Below are 16,947 nucleotides of genomic sequence, written 5' to 3' on the forward strand. Positions count from 1 at the left end.
CTTATGTTGGTGCACAGAATTTGGAATATGGTTCCTTATTACGATAACAACCAGAAATACCCAACCGAAAGCTCAAAAATCCAGTCAGTTGCATGATGAGCAACAAGGTACATAGCTGCATAGATCCTCTTGTGAAAAAATGGTCCGAAAGTGCGGCTGGGCCGTGCTAACCGGGTCGGCCGCCTCTCGGAGAGATGAGACTGGACGAGCTTGCGCACAGCCTCGAGATCGACAGTTTGAGAGATTCTTGACGAGCAAAGTGGTGTCATTTTACTCTAATTTCAAAACAATGGAGAATCGTTTTATTTCGCAGTGGACTGGATCAGGATCGTGTCTTGAAGTCCAGCTGTTGCAATATTGTCGATGCCAACGACCTAGTCTCAATCTCGGGAGAGATACGAGCATGGCCACGAATCAAGCGAGAGTATGTTCTTATGCATGTTTAAGATGCTTATTTCCAGCTAGAAAGTGATTTATTTTATTGTCGATATCACTAAATCTGTGAATTGCCCGAAGGTCTACGCGATGATGATGCCAGCCTTGTAGGGCAAGTATAGTGGAGCCCGAGATTGAGATCTTCGCGCTCTGTTGCTTCTGAACAGCCTTCTTGTATAGACTTAAATCTGCAGATTAATGGGCTGCGTCGACGGGGCCTCGTGTCTCATGGGAGTGCTTTCTGTGAACCAGTCCCATGAGTTCGTTCCAACTTTGCTGATGATGCCAGGCCGAAGTTGTCACTCAGCAACTCTGTCCCTCAAACTAGCGGCCGCTGCACTGCCACAAACTCCGAAGCAGACGTCATCTAGACATCGTATAGTTAAATGCCGCGCTTTGAAGCCCGAATCCTTCAAGTATTTTTAGCTGGCGTGAAACAACTCCACGTGGTTTGTGGCTTTGCCATATAGCTTGATTCTTCATCGTTTGAAGCTAGCAGCTGGCATCAGCACTCTAATGGTCATGCCGAGACTAAATGGCCTCGGACAATACTTGGGACAAGTCGCCTATGTTAAGAACGACAGTGCAAAGTACCTAGTGTCAAAAGACTACTCAGCTAAGGAAATATGTACATCCAGTGAATCGCTGGTAAGCTGTTGGGAAAGCACTTACGATAGAAACTGAGGAGGCTTGTTATTTGAGGTACTTCCCCATTTCCGCCTTGTGTTATTGCGAATCCACCGCATAACTCCAGAGGATCATAACCCTTGTACGTAAAACAACACCGTACAATATGTTGAAACATCAGTGACGAGTTTCTGGTCTAACAAAGCTCGTATTTCCTCCTTCGGGCATGTTGAGAGGCTTAAGATTGGTCTTCGATGGTCGATCATGACCAAAAAGTCCACAAGTCGGCCGCCGCTAGACGGACGTAGCAGAACGTGTGCCATGCCAAGTCGGCAGTGAAGATATTTCCGAAACTTCTAATAAGAGCATTGCACGGATCCGTCAACTGAAGTTCAACATGTATAGCATTTTGGCTATATTGTATCTTGTTCGCAATGCTGATAGGTCATAATCGACGACTCTTCATCGTGTACGCCTCCTTGGCTAGTTTATGGGTCTTTTCGTTCCAGATCTGCAGACTCTACACCTTCTCCGACCCTTCTTCCTTCTTTTATGACTCGGGCAGAGCCTACGAGGCGCGATACAGCGCTTTTCGGCAACGTCAAGCTGATGAGCTACTCGATGTTGCCGAACACTTCCCTGTAGAAAAACTGGCGAAACACCCCCTTTTCAACAACGTCGCCGAAGCAATACCCCGAGACTTGGAGAAGCGTATCTGTGTCGGCATACCGAGTGTCACGCGAGAGCGAGAGCAGTTCCTCCCCAGAGCAGTGGCCTCGCTTGTAAACGGTCTCAGCCTCGAACAGAGACAGGCGATACACATTGTCGTACTACTGGCCGACGATGATCCAGTATCCCACCCTGCCTTTGGGAAACGTTGGCTTGACCGTTTGGCAGATGAGGTCCTCGTCTACGGCAATGCCTCGATAACCGACGCCCCCAAGCGATACCGTACCGTCGCATCGGATCACAGTCATGAACTCTCCCGAAACGACCGAGTCCACCGCGACTACGCTACATTGATGGCAGCCTGCCAAGAACAGAAGGCAGAGTACTTTGCTTTGGTTGAGGACGATATCATTGCTGCGCACAATTGGCTAAGGCGACTATCTACTGCTTTGGACAAGCTCGAACGAACTGAAGACGTAAAGAACTGGCTGTACCTGCGACTGTTCTATTCCGAAACATACATGGGCTGGAACGCAGAGGAGTGGCCGACGTATCTCATCAACTCGGTATGGGTATACTGTATCGTCTTAGCGCTCTACCTCCTGGTAGTGGCTATAGAAACACGACGCAGATCTCAGACCTTCCACCCAAAGTCCACTATCTGGGCCTTGCCACATCTGACATTCTGGACAGCGTCCTTCATCCTCTTATACTTCCTCGCCGGCCGTCTCACAGTCAATCCGTATCCGGCAGGCGTCCATGAGATGCCAAACTACGGGTGTTGTGCACAGGGTCTTGTAATTCCTCGGCAACACCTTGACGAGCTTGGTGTCGCTCTGAACACCGCGTCTAATGCTATTGCTGGGGACTCACTGATAGAGTATTTTGCGGATAGTCACCACTTGAAGAAGTACGCTATCACGCCAAGTGTACTGCAGCATGTTGGAAGGCTGGGATCCTCGGATGTTGGAGGTACTCGCAAGGTGACGTGGAGCTTCAGCTTTGAGAAGACCAGCGCCAGGAGACCACGGCAGTAATAGGCTTATAATATTCAATCCAAACTCAGCCCGCATGAGTCATCACATCAGTTCACCCTCGGTAGGATCCCTCATCAGGCTTTCCCAAAGATCTTGCCCGCACGGGAAGACCATCTGGTAACCTTCACCGGTACTCGCTTCAACACCGTCGTCGTCAACCAACGCAACGCGTCTTATAGTATCTCCAATATCTGCTTCAATATCCGATGAGAAACCCGAGGTGCGCTCAAGCTCCATCAACGCGCTGAGTAATCGGGCTCCTCTCCTGGCGATCGAGCTCGTCTCTGCTTCCTTACCAAGGAATTTCTTCCCAAACTCGACATAAGCGCGTAGCCTCTCCCAATCATGCGTGAGGGCATTTTGGGCCTTGAAGAGCAAAGCAAAAAGGAGAGTGATTGAGCAGCTGATCATGTAGGACAGTGTAGTCCACATTCGGCGGCAGATGCGTGCCTCCAAACAATCGGGCCATCTCTGGAAAGCTTCGATGCTTCGCTCCGCGATCGTCACGCATGATAGCTGCAGCGGTTCAGTGATAAGCCCAGAGTAGACCAGGGGCACTCACTTGAGAGAATGCGTATCGCCTGTCGCGAAAACACGACAGTTGGAATTGGCGATGAACGGTAAAGATCTGCCAAACCCATCAGTCATCAATACAGCTATGTCGCCAATTATTACTACCTTCTGAGCAATACTCATGAGAAGCATTGCTGGCATTAGGCCCGTGGGCAGGCAATCGGTTGATGGATTATCATTTGGCGTATTATTGACCGCTCGTAATGTGTCAGACCATGACAGATATAGGCTCTTGATCTCCTCATCGGCTCGTATGACTTCATTGTATCTTGCATCAATATCATCAGTCTCAGTGCTTCCCTGCCTTGACATGTTATCGTGATGTCTCCACATAACAACAGACACTGTGAAAATGCTGTTAGCCTGCGATATCCTGAATCGAGATGATTAGCCTTACTCTGGGCAAGACAATTGGTCCAGGTAGTAATGGTACTGATCTCAGCCGGCTGCGCGTCAATTCTGCCATCTTTCATCATGCGCTGTTCATCATCATGGCAGTTAGCAGGCATCGGGGTGTTGAACTGTGAATAGTGAATCTGGCAGGTGTTTTGGAACGGGATCTGTAGCCAGTCGTACCGCACGAGAAACCACCACACTCGCTTTCGCACTTCGCGGTCAATGGCCTCGCTCACACCGGCACCAGGGTCATCATGACCCAGCCGATGCAGGTTCAGACATTGAGCGATGCGGATGGCAGCAGATACGAGAACACATATGAGGTCCGACTTGTCAAAGTTATAAGCAACTTGAACCAGCAAGCAGATCGTTTGAACCGAGGTCAGCTTATGCTTATCCATGAACTCGGCTTTATACAGCATCTCTCGACTCTTGTCAAACAAATTACGCGACGCTTTACTGTCAACTTTCATACCCAAACGTCAGTTAAATGAGGAATAGAGACGTTCGGCAGCTCACCTGTTATTGGCTTCGTTAGGGACGACAGGACGTGTTTGTCGAGATGGTAGAGCGATTGCTTGTGAAGCGTCAGATCTGCGAGTTGAGAAGTACGCTGCGCGTCTTACAGAGAGAATAGCATAATAGAGAGCGATCCAATTTCTATCACATTCAGTTTTGAGAATGTTCTCATCAAACTCGCGCAGAAACGTCGGCATATGAACCGTACTATGCATCCAGATCAAATGCTTCCCATGTAGCACCAGCAGTGAGCGAGCATCCTCGATCGGTAGGAACGTATCCCACTTTTGAACAGGCTGCGCCATTGAGGTGGAAATTGACTCTCGCCCAATGAATTGGTTGAGAATATTGCGCCGACCGTGGGTAAGAAACTCCAGCATGGCGGCAGCTTCGTTGGTCAACCTCGTGTTGGGCGTGGATAGCGAAGCCAAAAGCTGTTCAATCATTCGCTCATCAATCTGCGGTAGGCAATCATTGCCGCTTATGATGGTGCTGCTAGCCGCAGAGTCAATAACAGTAGTACTGGCGGGTACCTCATCGATCGAAGTTGGCAACACTGTCGCGAGGCTGACCGCTTCGAGGACAGGGACTAGCGGAACAGTTACAGGCTCATCTGGTGCTGTCGAAGCCCTGGAGCGCGCTACCGAACGCCTCGAAACAACAGTGACAGGCTCTCGCTGACATTGCGCAGCTTTATTCTGGCGCACGCATGCAGTGCAGGGAATAGTCTTGGAGCATTTGATCTTGCGGCGAGAGCAATTAGTGCAGGCGAGAACAGACCGCTGACTGCTTCGGGCTGATCTCGGATTTGGCATGTGTGACTATTCCCGATCGGCCGTGTTTTGCGCAATTCTTGAGTGTAGAGATATTTACAACACGGCCGAGATTTGTGGATGGTTCTGCCTGCATGCTTGTTCGGCTAATCCACGGCTATCATTACTTGCATCAACATCAGGCGCAATCTGTTAAAGAATGAGTGCTGCGCTCCGAAATGCACGACAGATCGACTAGGAGGTCACTGAAATGTTTCGCTGTTCCCTTTTAATATAGCTTTATGTTCTAAAGCCTAGAATAATTAGGATAGGCGAGTTTTTCGAGGATAGTTGGAGGTATGGGCATCAATGAGTGCCTTTTGTGCAAAACTCGGCCGAGTTGAAGAACAGCTCACAAGTTAAACATCACTCTCCCGAGCATGGTGGGACTCTAACCGTACAGATTGCTTCTTAAATCAAGTCATTTATTTCTGACCGAAACTTGTTCATAGACTATTATTTTGTTATTATCTTTCTTCATCCCATCCTGGTCGCCATTAACTGCGACGTACCGAATATTCACCAACCGCTCGAACTACCCTACATCGTCACACTCATAGCTCAGGACGCTATGCCTCATCTAGCTCGCACCAAGATTTGTGTGTACTGCGGAGCAGGCACTGGTGCCAGTCCCGCTCACATGGAAGCTGCCCGGGCGCTCGCTCGTGCGATGGCTGCAAAGAACATCGACCTTGGTGAGTAATTCTATGAACCATCGATTACTCGAATGGCTGGCTTTTTTGATATTTGTTACTGATACTTTGCAGTCTACGGCGGTGGAACCGTTGGCCTCATGGGAGAAATCGCCAAGACTTTGGTCTCGCTCAATGGGCCTCAGTCTGTTCATGGCATAATTCCCGAGGCTCTCGTCAAGCACGAACGCGCTGGTTCGCACCAGGCCCAGAACATTCCCGATGAGGCCGTGTTTGGTCGAACTACTCTCGTCAAAGACATGCACACGCGCAAGAAGCTTATGGCTGAAGAAGTCTTTGCAGGCGGTCCTGGTAGTGGTTTTATCGGTCTTAGTGGCGGATTCGGAACCATGGAAGAGATCTTCGAGACGACGACATGGATTCAGCTTGGCATTCACAGTCGGGGCATCGTCCTTCTCAATATCGATGGTTATTGGAATGGAATTATTGACTGGCTGGATAAGGCCGCTGAAGAAGGTTTCGTGAAGCCTGGGAACAAGGGTCTTCTCGCTGTCGCTGAGACTGGTGAAAGCGCAATCAATGCGTTGCGCGAGTACAAGGTGTCGGACTCGATCTACCAGCTCCAGTGGGGAACTCAATAGGAAGTGTAAAAACAATAGAGCCGATAACTCAAAGTATTAATTTTGTTCAATTGACGACGTGAAATCTTGGGTGATGAACGCCTTGTGCAAGGCGTGTCTTTCAACCTCTCGCAACCAATCGCTCACTGGCACTAACAGAGCTGAAAGCTGCGCCTCCCAGACATACATCATATGCTGGCCTCCTTTATCATTTCTGCACTCTCTTCTACTAAAATCATTTCATCATTCTGTAACTACAACAGACTCGATGACATGGCGACCAATCAGAGCTTCCCCTACGACAAACTACCCAATCCCCAATCATTCCGGCTCCTTGAGATCAAAAATGGCGACAGTAATGGCACCATCCGTTGTACTCTGAGATCGCACTCGCTGGAAACGGCACCGTTGTATCAAGCGCTGAGTTACGTATGGGGACCTCCAGCCACGACCAATGGCAAATCAATTCAATGCAACGGCCACGACTTCTTCGTCACTGACAATCTGTACGGAGCTTTGCATCGCTTGAGAAAAATAAGAGATTGTCGCTTGATCTGGATTGACCAGATCTGCATCAACCAAAATGATCTTCAGGAACGATCTCAACAAGTCAGTATCATGAGAGATATATACAGCAGAGCCAAGCTCGTCAACGCTTGGTTAGGCGTGACAGATTTACTCGAGTCTGCTCGTGTTGTTGACATTATCTCCGTAATGGCATCTCATAGTTGGCCTGGCATGATTAAACGCGAAGACCCTGTTAACGATGAAACCCTGGCAAATCTCGGCCTGCCCGCACAAGACTCTCCGAGCTGGGTAGCCCTCATTAGTATGCTCGACCTTCCATACTTCTCAAGAGTGTGGATCGTCCAAGAGATAGCCGTGGCGAGATCCTATAGGATCCTGTGGGGGAGCATCATTATCCCTGGCGTGACCTTTCTCAGCTCTATCAGAGGTTGGCTATTAATACCTAGGGTATTGAATAATTGGGCTGCAATGGGTGCTGTGAAGAACGCGCTCTCGGTCGTATTGGGAAACCACGAAAGTAAAGACTGGCCATATTTAGTGTCCTGGTTTGTGGCTCATGAAGCATCAGATCCCCGCGATAAGATATATGCATTCATTGGGCTCGCAGATCAGACAGGATATAACATCATGGCAGATTACAATAAGCCTGTTCTGGAAGTTTACCAAGATTTCGTGCGCAAAACCATTACTGTAACCGAGAAACTCGACATTCTGCGCTTCTCCACGGTTCAGGATCTCAATACGAAAACGGGACCCTTATGGGTTCCATGGTTTCATAGCCCGCACACACACCAATTGTATTTTCCCAACGGAACACACCACTCTTCAAAAGACTCTGAAGCCAAAATGGACGAAGATGCAGATCAAGGGACATTAAACTTGCGGGGAATACATGTAGATACTGTCACCATAGCGATAATGCCGTTGATGCCAAGTGCAGATAAATGGAAGGAAGCCAAGGCAAGGTTTTGGAAAAAGGATCCACGACTCTCGGAGGAAATGATTCTGGATTCATTAGGCTGGGGACCTATCACATGGATTCTACGAGCGTTTGAGACGATGATGCAACATAAAGACGTGATTCTTGCGAGAAACGGCGTTGATCTGATAACACTACTCCTAAGCGCTCTTACAGCCCTCGTGGATTCAGCCTTCTACCTGGTCGACTTCAGAGAGTACCTATCATCTACTCTGATACGACTTCTTATCATTAAAGATAAGAAAGAGGAGGAGATAAGAACTCTCCTCGAGCTTCTACGTCTTGTGCTTCAGTTGCGTCCATCAACACCTGAAAGACAGGGGTTTTTCGACGACGAGGAAAAAACACAACAACTGAGAGATATACTCGCAGACGTATATGGCAGCCAAAATGAAATTGACTCGTCTGTCGATCTGGTCAAAAGTCTCAAGATTTCACCACCTAAGGGTCGAAGCAATATGCCTCACAGCTTCAAAGACGTGATGGAAGCAAATCGGATGTTTTTCATGACGGAATTAGGGTACGTCGGCATTGGGCCTTTGTCGATGAAGCCTGGTGACCATGTTTGTGTTCTTTACGGTGGAAGCACGCCTTTTGTTGTGCGACCGGTGGACGGTGCTGGTGATGAAGATTATTTGTTCTTAGGGGAATCTTTTGTCAACGGGCTGATGAATGGAGAGGCTTTGGATGACGAGGACGCTATTGAGAAACGGTTTCGTTTAAGATGAAGGACGGAAGAACTGCTACGTTTATATAACTACTTGGACTTAGATTACTCTATCAACTGTTGCAATTTACTCTCACTACTTAGAGGGATTCATAAGACAGGGCTGAACATGTGTGATATCTTTAGAGTCACTCACCAAAAGATATTTATAGAAATATGCGAGGCCCCCAAAAGGGACTGAAATGTCAGTAAGCCGCATGAAAGGTTAGTAGCTGATTGGTGGTAAGACAAAGCTGAAAAAGCCGTTATCTCAAAGTCAAGGACTTACTCACAGCCTGATTTTGGTCTGCAGTACATAACAATAATGCCTCATCCTTGATCACGGCCATCTGGTTATGTTACCAACGACCATGGAGCATAAGTCATATTTTAGCTACCCCATTACTCAGCCCGTTCCCTTCCAATGGTTCACGCCAGTCGCTGTCATCGGGGGTATCGTGTTCATCGCGCTCTTCACTTTGATGAACTTTGCCTCTAGTAGCTATGAACTCATCGTGAAGAACTCCTTGGACCCCAATGCGACTGTTGCCAGGCGAGGTTTGCTGCATCGCTACCCATCTTTCCTGACCACAAAAGTCCAGCCCAAATGCCAGCCCGTCACGTTGCCAGTAAACAGCGATTTCTTCACCAACAACGCGGCTCTGACGTACACGTTGACAAGTGTTTGGGAGAGAGGGAAAGAAGGTCAGCGAGTCACTTCGCCGGCTCTAACCTATCACCGGAACATTCTGCAGAACTGCTCTTTCCATTCTGTGGAAATCGACTTTGATTCGCTAGACAGAGCCGGAAAACAGATTGGCTTTTGCGAATGGGGCGCCGTGCTGCGGTCGTACATTACATGCAAGACTGATACACCAGCTGGAGAAGTCTTCTTCAATATGACACAGACCTACGACTACGTTCCTGACACCATTTCCTTCGACAGTCTGCACAAGTTCCAACGGACAGGTTTCCTGAGTCGTAACAGGACAACTCAAGCTAGCCTCTGGTGGGGCGAGTCATTAATGCCTACATTCTGGGGAGAGGTCACACTGATGCTGCATAATCAGAGGGGCGCTATCAAAGAAGACGATGACAAGATAGGACTCAACAAGGGGACTGTTTCTTTCACGATCAATGATACATACTCTAATATCGAGGACCCCGGCGTCTTCAGCCTCGACTACCGATTCTACGGCAGTAAGATCTACGAAGCAGCCTGCTGCCCCAATTTACCACTCCCTTTAACAGCAAATGCCCTAGATAGGAGCGATACTTATCCAAACGTTTGGTTAGAAGCAGACTCGCTGGCAAAAGCGGCGTACTCGACAATCCTCGTTGATCTTGGCCAGAAAGCAGCCCCCAAGTCCAACATCCTTACCGATGCAAAGTTGCTGACGCGTTACACGGAGAACTTGTCAACGACCCGCATGGCGAATCTGAGATCAGGTCCAGCGAATGACAGTTACAGCGCATTGCAGAAAACGACGGGCCAATTGGGTATTATACCGTCTCTGTCATCGCTACGACGTACATCGGTCAGGTCCCGAGGCTCAAGCCGGCAGGGAATCTTATCGTTGCTATCATTGTAGCTGATCTTGTGCTACTTCAAGCTGTATGGCAACTCTATAAGCTTTCGGCAGAGTTTTATCTGAATAAGAAGAATCGGGAGACGGCTCCGTGTGAGAGATGTTCTGGTGCTGGACAGGTAGATGATGGGGTACCGCCAACTATGCCGAGCCAAGAGAGTGGGTTGGAGTATTTTCAGTTGGTGAACACGCCGAGGCAGAGTGAAGGTCTTTTGACAGGGAGTAGGATCTAGTCATAGAGGCTCAGCAGGCTGCTGCAGTCTTCAGACTTGTGCTTACCAGCCAGACATAGAGTATCGTATGATGAACATAGTTGTCAGTTACGCTAACATTACCGATCCCATCACTCATTGCAAAGGCCTCGGGCGTTTTTTTAGACTATTTGATTAAGGTTGAATGACAAGCCATGGAATGACGTGCCCCAGAAGCATCCCATCCCGCTTCAAGTCCGGCGCTAATGCAAGTTGCTGACATTTAAAGATCCACTCCCCGCTGTAACACAGACACAAATTCTTCACTCCGCTTGCACATGTTTGCTGCACTCTGGATGGCAATAAGAATCATCGGGCAGACACTCGGCAAAAAGCACAGATTGGCACGTCTTGGCATAACTAAGCCTCGAAATTTACGATGATGAAGTACGCGGCCTGGTTTGGCTCATCAACTGGCATGACGCACCTTGGCATGAGAGCATGAAAGTATCGGTGGAATATATAACTCTCAGAGGTGCGCCTGTAGTGAAGAAAATCATCATAATACTTATCATCCAGTGACTGCAGTGCAACAATCCACTATGAAGTCCATCGTCAACTACGCTGCTCGAGGCATCATGGCCTTCGCAGCTGTGATGCCAGCTTTAGCGCAGAACCTCTCCTACGGTGCTGACAACTTCTACCGTAGCGAGGACGTCGCTATCCAGCTCATCCACTTCAAGACTGTCTACAACACTACCATCGTCGGTAATCTCTTCACTGCCAGGAACGCAAGCCTCAATGCCAGCTCCCCCGCCATTGTCGTCGGCCATCCCATGGGCGCAGTCAAAGAACAGTCCGCCAACTTGTATGCCACCAAGCTGGCAGAGCAGGGCTTCATCACGCTGACCTTCGACCTCCCCTTCTGGGGCAGAAGCGACGGTCCGAAGAACATCGCATCCCCCGATTTCTACACCGAGGCCTACAGCGCCGCAGTCGATCACCTTGGTACTTACAACTTTGTTGATCGTGATCGAATCGGTGCTCTCGGAATTTGCGGCAGCGGTAGCTTTATCATCAACGCAGCCAAGATCGACGCTCGCATCCAGGCCGTCGCTACTGTATCCATGTATGACATGGGGACTGTCAATCGTCAGGGTCTTCAAGGAGCCGTATCGGTCGAACAACGCAGAGCAGTTATCGCCAACGCATCACAACGGAGATGGGCTGAAGCCGACGGAGCTCCGACTGCAATCACGGGCGGGACTCCGAACGAACTCACAAGCCAGTCTGATGCCGTCTCTCGTGAGTTCTTCGACTTTTATCGTACCGTCCGTGGCGAGTTCACCCCCGAAGGCTGGCAGCGCAACCAGACTACTAGCCCTTCGCTCGTCACCAATGTCAAGTTCCTCAACTTCTACCCTTTCAACGACATCGAGACCATCTCCCCTCGCCCACTTCTGATCATTTCTGGCGATCAGTCGCACTCTAGGGAGTTTAGCGAGAATGCTTATCGTGCGGCTGGCCAGCCCAAGGAGCTTTACTGGGTGCGTGGGGCTGGCCATGTTGATCTCTATGATCGTACTGAGATTATCCCTTTCTCTAAGCTCAGCGAGTTCTTCCAGGATAACCTCGTTTAATACTTAGAGCAGCAGCTATAGAAAGATCCAACGTTCATTTCTACAAAGCGTTACTTCCGCAGGTTCAATTGAAGTTCCGTGGGAATGACCTTGACGTTTCGCATTGTCGAACCTTTTCTCCTTCTCTAGATAGAAATAGCAAATTGTTCACTCCAAGTTAAATAGATTAGAACTCAAGCCATTAAATCTTTACCTGAAAAATGCAAGCCATTTGCAGGTTACATCGTCATCAGATTGTTTCTTTTCAGATTTAGCGGACGGCAATTCTGTCAGCACTGTAAGTATGAGCGCCAGAACCCAGTCCCCGTCAGGTCAAGGCTAGTCAAGGGACGTCAGAGGTTGTTGCGGGAGCATGGAAAGCCCAAGTACATTGGTGCTGAAGGGCGAGCCAGAGTTGTAGGCACATGATTTACACTGGGGTGCATGGCGCTAAGGACGGATGGGTTCTAGACTAGCAGCTCAGCTTGCCACCTACCATCCAATATGTACTAAGAATGTGATGAATATTATCTTGGCATAACAACTACTGAAAGTCTGCAGGTGGCAACCTCGTGTATGCGACAAATGTGGATATGAACAAGGCCTAGGCCTTATACACTGTCTCACGGCGGCTAAGCGAAGAACTGATTGGCATACAACCAGCCACCTAGTTATTCAGCTCCCATAACTCCGCGCAAATATTGAGTAAAGTATGAAAAACAGGTTCATTGAGAAATTGCTGGGGGGAGTGGCTGGCTGAAAGATGAAGTCCCGGGACTGGCCAAAAGAACACTTGAATCTTATTGTTAGGGTAAATGGTCATAAAGGGCACGATTGCTGAGTCTAGTTTCAGTTTGTTATTCTTCATTCCTTGTTAGTAACAAAACTTTTTGGCCACATATTCCCAGCAACGACATCGTTACTGCCATCATGGACACCAACTTGGAAGATGTTCAAAGCCGCGTGTTTTGGGATGTAGTGCGTCTACATCTTATCAACGACACAGGCTTCAATTTGGTTCCATCCAAGCAGGACTTGCCGCATTTTCTTGCTTGCACCTTCAAGAAACAGCCAGATACTATCCTCCCTGGACGCAGAAGTTATTTCGAGATATCCATCTCAGGCGGTAGGGAGGGCGGAAAAGAGCCGTCATCGCTATTTTTCATATTCCTTATTGGAGATACAGGAAAAAAGCTTGCCGTTTGGGTCTGGATGCATCCAAGACAGTGTGCCGCGGAAGTCAAAGTAAGCATGATACTCAAAGATATAGAGACACCGTGCAATTGCTAACAGTTAATTCCAGACTACCGTAGTCGATAATGTAGACGGTTTTGGAATGGACTTGCTTGAGAAGTTGTCTCAAGATGTCGTGACGGCCGACGATGTTGGATTGGCAGGTCAGCTCTACTGCCAGCTGGAGTACAATAATGAGGACCGTCGAGTTGGGGTTTGTCAATGCCAAAGCTCGCGTCTAGATCTATGCTAACCTATACTAAGCTTACTGCAGATTTTCAGAGGTTCTCTCGTGGATGCGATGAGACTCTTGAACAATACTGGGAGGCCAGTGCACCTGAAGCCCATATCCTGATCCGTGACTTTGTGCGATCTCAGGAACGTCTTCTTGCCGCCGAGGAGGACGAGAAGAGTGGCAAAGTGGCAAACTATATGATTGCAGCCGGAATAGGGCAAGGCGTGGGACAATCAGTCCATGAGAACATCACCCTTGCCGCCCTCATCCAAGCAGGGATTGTCCCTTCTGGAATGACTTACCGTGACGTCGTGGGCTACTTTCTAAGTATCAAAGAGCCAGCCATCTTCGAATTCTTCCGGGGGGTGATCTGGAACGACGACCCGGCATGCCAGCTTTTTAAAGATGACAAGAACAACAATGGCAACTTCGCATTCGGTGTTGAATGGTTCTTCAACTTTTCCATGGAGTGGCTGTTCGCGAAGAACAATATCATTTGGCGCTCTCACTATGGAGACCTCCAATTCCTCCATGCCATGGGAACGCAGAAGGGGGAAAAGCCGGAAGTTACCAAGAGTAAGATCATGCGATGGTTGGAGGTCATGTACAAGCTTTCGGTGGAGGACGGAATCTACCCTCATGACCCGATCAATCGGTACTTGGGCGATTTGTTCCCCGACAATGGTGAGCCCAAGGGTACTGACAGCCTGCGCCAGCTTTTGATGGGCTCAACTCCGTCGTACACGGACCCCATCATCAGTCGCAGAGCATTGGGAAGTTGCTTCCATCTCATCCAGGATTCCTACGCCCTGGGCCACTGTCAGAGAGACCCGATCAACCTCGAAAACAAGCTTCCAAAGGCAGATCGCAGATCATTGTTTAAAAAGGTGTCGGACTTTTTTTCGCCGGTACCGCCGATTCTGGAACCAGATCTAGGTAACTTAAAAAAAAATCACCTCTCAAGGCGCAGAGTCAGCTAACTATCCTCACTAGTTATGTTTCCAAAGGGAACCCCTGGGCGTTTCTCTCACATCCGAAACTTTCACTGCTACCACGGACAGTCTAAAGACGATCACAGTCATTACGATCAAGTTATGAGCAGAGCTGATCTCGAGCCTTCTGATCTCTCAAGCTTTGACTGCTTGAACGGAGCAAGAGATGCCATCGACAAATGTACCAGGCTCGCACAGTTCTGGAACAACAAGACTAAATGGGACGCCGGAGTTCGTAAATTCTTAAAAGATGATGTTTTCAAGATACAAGATGCGACTGACAGTGACACCAACGTCGACGGTCACTTGAAGTGATCTGCTGCTACTCTCATGGGGACGAGGGCGGGTCGGACCATTGAAGTTTGATGAAAGAAATCAAGGGACCAGCATGTAACTAAGTTGATGTAATCATTCACGGAGTTCTATCAATACACGTTCCTTAGCAAATTTTGCACTGTGTTGCTGATGCCATCCCACTCGGCATTTGCGAATTTGTCAGTTCTGTCTCCAGGGTCCTGTTCATCGGCGGCCGCTCTGACAGGCGCCAGCGCCAGACCAGGCCAGGCCAGTAAAGCTTAATTTACGTATTTCAACGGCCTTACCAAAGACATTTTCGGCAACGGTGGCCGTCGCTCGTCATCGGAGCCTTTAATTCTTGCCTAGACTCTTTGGGTTCTGTATTTCCGACTTTTCTCATTCCAGCGACTCATACCCAACTATCCCACCACACTACTCAATGAACCAGATCAGTAGGGAAAAGCAGGATAGCGAATTCTGTAGAAGTCAGAGCATAGAACGCGATTGTATTTTTTGTGCTGTCCTCAAGTACGCTCTGATAGCTTAAGCGTGCCATTGTATATCATCAGTAGTATACCTTTTTGATCATATGTTCCATGAGCATGTCAATTCATTAGACTGAGAAACCCGGCACTTGATGCGCCAGGAGTCGGTAAACTGATCTCGGTATTTCAGTCGAATGCCGCAGTGGGGAGATGTGGAGTTGAGGATTAGAAATGGACCCACTGCCTCACGATGCCCTCCCACTTTGCTTCTAAGTGGCATTGACGACATATCCAAGCTCAAGAGCCACCAGGTAGTTGAGAATCATCACGAATTATTATATATAGGATTACCATGCCTCAATGGAAAAGAAAGAAAAAAACCACACAGAAATCAATCAATCAAGCAAGCAATCACAACAAAGACTTACAACTCAACTTACAAACATTCTCAATATCCTTCCCAATCATGCGTCTCGCAACCATTTCGCTGGCCCTCCAGTCCATCGGACTCATCTGCGCCAGAGCAATCAGTCACCCCGGCCTTCGTGTTGAGACCTTCGTCAACCATGGCTCTTCCTTCGACATGGTCTCCTCGTTGATCATCGGCTCGCAAGCCGCTGTCCTCATCGACCTGCCCATGGTAATCGAAGGAGCAGAAGCCCTGGCCGATTGGGTCCGCAACACTACCGACAAGCCACTTGTCGCTGCATTCACTACTCATTTCCATCCTGATCACTACCTCAGTGGCGGTGCACTGTTGTCGCGATTTCCCGAGGCCAAGTATTATGCCAATTCCAAGGCTGCGGCTGAGATCAAGAAGGAGGCAGCTCACAAGGTATGTTGGATATTACTGTGATGGTGATAATTATTAACATTGAGTAGGTCAAGCTGATGAAGGGTGTTCTTGGTGAAAAGTCCATTGTGAACACGGTTCACCTTCCTACGCCTTACGACTTCTCATTCTTCACTCTGCCCGGTGACGAAGCTACGCCAATTCACTTCTTAAACCCCCTCACTGGCGATACCGTCGACGAAACACTCTTTTGGATCCCGTCTATTAAGACCTTAATCGCTGGTGACTCCGTTTACGGTCACGACATCCATCTTTGGCTCGCCGACTCTTTGACCAAGGCCCTTACTGAATCCTGGCTGTCAACCCTCGATTTGATCGACTACCTCAAGCCAAATGTTGTCATCCCCGGCCACAGTTTGTCTAACAAGAAGTTCGGCTGCTCAATTGATGTTGATCATACACGCACTTATCTGAAGTATTGGCAGAAGGAGATTGAGGCCAAGGGTCTTGATCACTTTACGCCTGGGGCTATCTTTGACAAATTTAATAAGCAGTTTCCTGGCCTGCTTAACTTGAACTCTTCTACTTCGGCTTTCCTGTTGAATAGCACGGCGGAGCAGTTTGGACGCGGTGGAACGCGACAGGTTCACTACATCAACCTCGCTGCTTATACCGATATCGACACTCTTGATGGATGGACTATTTAAACAGTGAGCTGATGTCTAGGGCAAGGGAAGAGCAACATGGGGGAGTTGTTGTTTGACAGTTCTATATGTATCGGCGGTTGGTATATGTGTTGCAGTGTATTTTTTGATTGAGATCGAGTTTTTGTTTTCAAGTACGGAGTTGTAATAGCTAGAGCAGAAACAGATATCATCATTCGTCAGCTGTCGCAAGTTAGCCTCTAGGTGCATCCAATCAGAATATCGATCAATTTGTCAGCATTGCTTCCGCGGAAG

The 16,947-nt window shown here is 48.6% G+C and overlaps 7 protein-coding genes across 7 annotated transcripts; 6 read left to right on the forward strand and 1 right to left on the reverse strand.

The window, feature by feature from the left end:
• Window positions 1-1,496: 1,496 nt before the first annotated feature.
• Window positions 1,497-2,768, forward strand: J7337_011026 (uncharacterized protein; the record flags this gene model as incomplete). Its single annotated transcript, XM_044828577.1, has 1 exon — window positions 1,497-2,768. One exon carries the CDS (start codon window positions 1,497-1,499, stop codon window positions 2,766-2,768), a length of 1,272 nt encoding a protein of 423 aa, XP_044677131.1.
• Window positions 2,769-2,810: 42 nt separating this feature from the next.
• Window positions 2,811-5,071, reverse strand: J7337_011027 (uncharacterized protein; the record flags this gene model as incomplete). The annotated part of the gene is made up of 4 exons (XM_044828578.1): window positions 2,811-3,284; window positions 3,447-3,685; window positions 3,739-4,196; window positions 4,257-5,071. The coding sequence occupies 4 exons, from the start codon at window positions 5,069-5,071 to the stop codon at window positions 2,811-2,813; spliced, it is 1,986 nt and encodes a 661-aa protein (XP_044677132.1).
• A 568-nt stretch (window positions 5,072-5,639) lies between these two features.
• Window positions 5,640-6,362, forward strand: J7337_011028 (uncharacterized protein; the record flags this gene model as incomplete). The annotated part of the gene is made up of 2 exons (XM_044828579.1): window positions 5,640-5,763; window positions 5,836-6,362. The coding sequence occupies 2 exons, from the start codon at window positions 5,640-5,642 to the stop codon at window positions 6,360-6,362; spliced, it is 651 nt and encodes a 216-aa protein (XP_044677133.1).
• Window positions 6,363-8,925: 2,563 nt separating this feature from the next.
• Window positions 8,926-10,146, forward strand: J7337_011029 (uncharacterized protein; the record flags this gene model as incomplete). The annotated part of the gene is made up of 1 exon (XM_044828580.1): window positions 8,926-10,146. The coding sequence occupies one exon, from the start codon at window positions 8,926-8,928 to the stop codon at window positions 10,144-10,146; it is 1,221 nt and encodes a 406-aa protein (XP_044677134.1).
• A 790-nt stretch (window positions 10,147-10,936) lies between these two features.
• Window positions 10,937-11,974, forward strand: J7337_011030 (uncharacterized protein; the record flags this gene model as incomplete). The annotated part of the gene is made up of 1 exon (XM_044828581.1): window positions 10,937-11,974. One exon carries the CDS (start codon window positions 10,937-10,939, stop codon window positions 11,972-11,974), a length of 1,038 nt encoding a protein of 345 aa, XP_044677135.1.
• Window positions 11,975-12,883: 909 nt separating this feature from the next.
• J7337_011031 (uncharacterized protein) lies at window positions 12,884-14,728 on the forward strand (the record flags this gene model as incomplete). The annotated part of the gene is made up of 4 exons (XM_044828582.1): window positions 12,884-13,198; window positions 13,257-13,400; window positions 13,469-14,357; window positions 14,415-14,728. 4 exons carry the CDS (start codon window positions 12,884-12,886, stop codon window positions 14,726-14,728), a joined length of 1,662 nt encoding a protein of 553 aa, XP_044677136.1.
• A 933-nt stretch (window positions 14,729-15,661) lies between these two features.
• J7337_011032 (uncharacterized protein) lies at window positions 15,662-16,695 on the forward strand (the record flags this gene model as incomplete). The annotated part of the gene is made up of 2 exons (XM_044828583.1): window positions 15,662-16,030; window positions 16,078-16,695. 2 exons carry the CDS (start codon window positions 15,662-15,664, stop codon window positions 16,693-16,695), a joined length of 987 nt encoding a protein of 328 aa, XP_044677137.1.
• Between the last annotated feature and the right edge of the window lie 252 nt (window positions 16,696-16,947).

The sequence above is a fragment of the Fusarium musae genome, chromosome 8 (genome assembly GCF_019915245.1).
Source record: "Fusarium musae strain F31 chromosome 8, whole genome shotgun sequence".
Lineage (NCBI taxonomy): Eukaryota > Fungi > Ascomycota > Sordariomycetes > Hypocreales > Nectriaceae > Fusarium > Fusarium musae.